The 4429-nt window shown below is 39.3% G+C and overlaps 1 protein-coding gene across 2 annotated transcripts in view; it reads right to left on the reverse strand.

Annotated features, from left to right (window-relative positions):
- Window positions 1–277: 277 nt before the first annotated feature.
- The window catches only part of LOC101852535 (uncharacterized protein CXorf65 homolog), a 21817-nt gene continuing 17665 nt past the window's right edge, over window positions 278–4429 (reverse strand). For both annotated transcript variants that reach the window (XM_005113112.2, XM_005113115.2), the window contains exons 4-5: window positions 3551–3624; window positions 278–2356 (exon numbers count right to left, since the gene is read on the reverse strand). In XM_005113112.2, coding sequence (XP_005113169.1) covers window positions 2185–2356; window positions 3551–3624 — 246 coding nt within the window. In that variant the 3' untranslated portion in view covers window positions 278–2184. The remainder of the gene's footprint in view (window positions 2357–3550; window positions 3625–4429) is intronic.

Raw genomic sequence — 4429 nt, forward strand, 5'->3', positions numbered from 1 at the left:
TTTTAAAAAAGAAGTGGTGTGTGTGTGTGTGTGTGTGTGTGTGTGAGAATGTGTGTATGTACATATGTGTATCTGTGTGTGAGTTAAATTGAGGACGAAGGGGGGGGGGAGGAGTATGTGCATATAAGACTGATCTCTCTGACAGTCCACAAGTATGAGACAGTGTGCGTGAATTATAAAAACCAAAAATCTTTCCCATGTCGCTATCGCGTCACAACAGCAGTTTTAACTGAGCCAGACTCCATCCAATAAGAAGAAACTAACAAACAAAACAGAATCAGGCTTCATGGGTTACGTCATGGCAATTTTTAAAGTAGTCTGCACCTGATATTTCCGCAACAACACACTCGCAACTGCACTACACAACATGCACTGTGGTTCAAAATCACGCAGTGTGGTAGTGCCCACGTGTCAATATCTTAGGTACACACACGCGAGCGTTCACAAGACGGGATACAAACATCTCACAGAATTTATGCAAGTTCACAAGACGGGATACATACATCTCACAGAATTTATGCAAGTTCACAAGACGGGATACATACATCTCACAGAATTTATGCAAGTTCACAAGACGGGATACATACATGTCACAGAATTTATGCAAGTTCACAAGACGGGATACATACATGTCACAGTATTTATGCAAGTTCACAAGACGGGATACATACATGTCACAGTATTTATGCAAGTTCACATGACGAGATACATACATCTGACAGTATGTAAGCAAGTTTACAAGGCGGGATACATACAAAGATCTCACAGTATTTATGCAAGTTCACAAGACGGGATACATACATCTCACAGTATTTATGCAAGTTCACAAGACGAGAAACAAAGATCTCACAGTATTTTTATGCAAGTTCACATGATGGGATACAAAGATATCACAGAATTTATGCAAGTTCACATGATGGGATACAAAGATCTCACAGAATTTATGCAAGTTCACATGATGGGATACAAAGATCTCACAGAATTTATGCAAGTTCACATGATGGGATACAAAGATCTCACAGAATTAACGCAAGTTCATAAGACGGGATACATACATCTCACAGCATTTATGCAAGTTCACAAGGCGAGAAACTAACATCTGACAGTATTTATGCAAGTTCACAAGACATTACACAAATATCTCACAGTATTTATGCAAGTTCACAAGACATTACACAAATATCTCACAGTATTTATGCAAGTTCACAAGACATTACACAAATATCTCACAGTATTTATGCAAGTTCACAAGACATTACACAAATATCTCACAGTATTTATGCAAGTTCACAAAGTTGATGTCCCACTCTAAACGCGCATCAGCCGGATTAGGTCACACACTCATTTGGTCTCAAATTATGTTATTCGCAACTGCATTTAATATGTCTGGTGACTTCATAATGTGTTAAACAATAAGTCTACTCTACACCAAATCTTGAGCAATTCTGTAAATAATTTTTTAAAAGAAATAAAGGAAAAGAGGAGGAGAGGTCTTTATATTTTTAAATCTCTAAAAATGACAGTTCACACACATACACGGTAAGAGTGGGGCACCAACCACAAAAAAGATCAACCTAAGAATATAATACTATGATAGATCTATGTACATCTATGTACTGTAGACATGTGTGCAGCTGTTTGCAACCTGCCAGTCTTGAGTCAGATGTCCCTCTTCATGCAGTGTTGTGTACGTTATATTATGATAATATTATATGCCATCGTATTTACAGAGAAAGTTCTTAAATTAACCATAAATAATCAGTTTGGTTTTATTATAGAAAAGGTCCAAATCCAGTTACACGTCCGATTTCATGTCTTTGCCATGTATTTTTGCTTCCTGATTTAGGAAATGTAACTTAAAACTTTGGCAAATCTATGGTTTATTTAGATATCAAGGTTTGACGTTGCACTATTTGCGTTAGAGATCTCGTGCAAGCTGACATTTTCCTTCCCCAATAATACTGCGCATGCGCACCCCATAAAGTCGCGCAAAAAGGGGGGGGGGGGGCAGATCCCTGCTGCATTTACAAAAATAATGGTTTGCGACAGTTTTTGGTGCCAAAATCGTTCTCGGCACATTTAAAAACGGTGTATTAGTGCCGAAAAATTGTACAAAATGGGTATGGACCTTTTCTACAAATGTACCACATTATGTTTTTTCCATATCACATCCAATGTTGCCGTTCACTTTTTCCTGTTAGACTTGCGGGGTGGGGGTTCCTGTTTTTTCGTGCCCCTGCCCATAAGTTTGCCGGCCGGGCTCGGTGACTTTTGACCTGTGCGCACTCGTTTCTTCCTCTGGCTGTCGGGAATTTCCGCTACGTGGATCCGGAAGTTGGGGAAGAGCTCTGCGTATCTGCAACAGAATATAAACAACAATCTTATATTATATCAAAGAGTCTACATAACAAGAGGGGCCACTTCTCTCTTTGAGCCAATTAAAAAAGTGTCCTCAAAATTCGGTGGTGCCCTCTTCACAAAAGCGCACCTTTAGCGAACAGAGTTATCCTACTTGAGTTTAAAAAATCAAAGTGAAACTAGCAAGTTTTTGAATGAATTTCGGAAGAACGCTTTTTTTTAATGGTTACGCTGACAAAAAAAACTCTTCCGGAGGAAAGGGTGATGGTTTTCTTCGTTTAATTTGACTTTAGAATGAAAGGCGAGAGGTCATTAAAATTTTAAAAAGCCCTAAAACTCCGCACTGAACGAACCCGAACTGCTGATGAACAGTAGTCGATCTGCGCATGCAAGGAGGTGCTATTCCTATTCTTCTTCTGGAAAAACGAAAGAGCTTCAAAACAGACTGCAGCACCATCTGAAGCAAAGAGCGCACTTCCTGCGGACACTTTTTTGGCTGAGTGGCCCATCTTGTTATTTACTATCTTTGATTATATTTAACCATTTTCTTATCTGTTAATATGTTTCGAATTTGTCTAGGGTTACAATAATAATAATAATAATAATAATAATAATAATAATAGATAGATAGATAGATAGATAGATAGATAGATAGATAGATAGATAGATAGATAGCGCAAATTCCCGCTCAACAGCAAGCTCTATGCGCTTCACACTCTATACTATTACCCCAGCAGACCTGAGAGCATTCTGAGAGAAACTCAACTTCCTGGGAAGCATACGGTGCAAGCAGCCATTTATAGGCGCTAAAACACAAACTTATTGACAATATCTTTCGCTGTCTATGGCCGGGAACCCATTTCCACCTGGATTAAGTGAAGAAAATCCGTGCAAAGTGCCTTTCCCAAGGACACAACGTCGGGCCCGCGGCTCGAACCCCCGACCCCGCAACCACACGATTACGAGTCCGGTTACAGATAGACTGAACAAGAGAGAAAAGAGCAATCTCTAAAACTGAAAAAAAGTCCTCAACGTAAGATGGGAAAAGCATCATACAAAAACAAAAGATACAAACGAAAAAGTCATTAAGTCAATGTATAACACGATCATAACTGTCAGTTTGTCTGTCCATATTATACAATAATCATTCACAAAATGTACGTTTTCTTATCTTTGAGATTCAACTACAAACCTTTCTAGAAGAGGAATGTACGTGTATTGGGTTGTTGAGGACAATGGCGATGACCCATCTTCATTTTGTAATTCCTGGGGACAAAATTTAGAGCATGCAGTGAGTCGGGGCATTGTCAAAAGCAAATGAAATGGAATAGGCATATAAATGGTTCAGAATACACTGTGCAGCGCAACAAAACAAAGTCATGAGTTTTCTCAAACTTCTAACTACCTTTGGAAGAAACGGCTTGTCCAGGAATATCCCAAACCCTCTTGTTTGTGTTTGTTACTCTCTCGTAACACCTGTAATCTTTGGCACTTTCACAAAAATAATGACCCAATTGCGTGGTAAGTGCCGTAAAACGCTTTCTGAAACTAAACTAAAACACACAAAAAATCAAAGTTTTGAGCTTACTACGCCTAAATAGTTGGTAGAATGATTGCTGGTGAGGTGGTTTTTTGTTGCATTTTTTGAGGGGGGGGGGTGTAAGAGTTTTACGGCACTTGCAACACAATAAGGTCATATAAGTGCCGAAGATTAGAGGTGTTACAAGAGAGTAACAAACATAAAAAAGGAGGACAGATCAGGGCGATAGATGGGTTTTTTTTTTTAATAGTAGTGGTTTTACGGCGCTCTCAACTGCATAATTAGGTCATATGAGCGCCAAGGGGTGGGTGTCAACAGAGAAGTTTTTACAGGGAATCGAACTTACTCTGCTCACCTCTCTAGCTTCAACAGCACAAGGTCTGCTTCGACTATCAAGGCACCCCGGAAATAGCAGGTCACAAGAGAGTGACAAACATACAAAAGAAGTAGATGAAAATGACAATAGTGAGGATTAGGAAAGAAAAAGCAGCAGTTCCTTGTTGTAGATCAGGCACAGTTACGAGCGTGACA

This window comes from Aplysia californica, unplaced genomic scaffold (assembly GCF_000002075.1).
Source record: "Aplysia californica isolate F4 #8 unplaced genomic scaffold, AplCal3.0 scaffold01624, whole genome shotgun sequence".
Lineage (NCBI taxonomy): Eukaryota > Metazoa > Mollusca > Gastropoda > Aplysiida > Aplysiidae > Aplysia > Aplysia californica.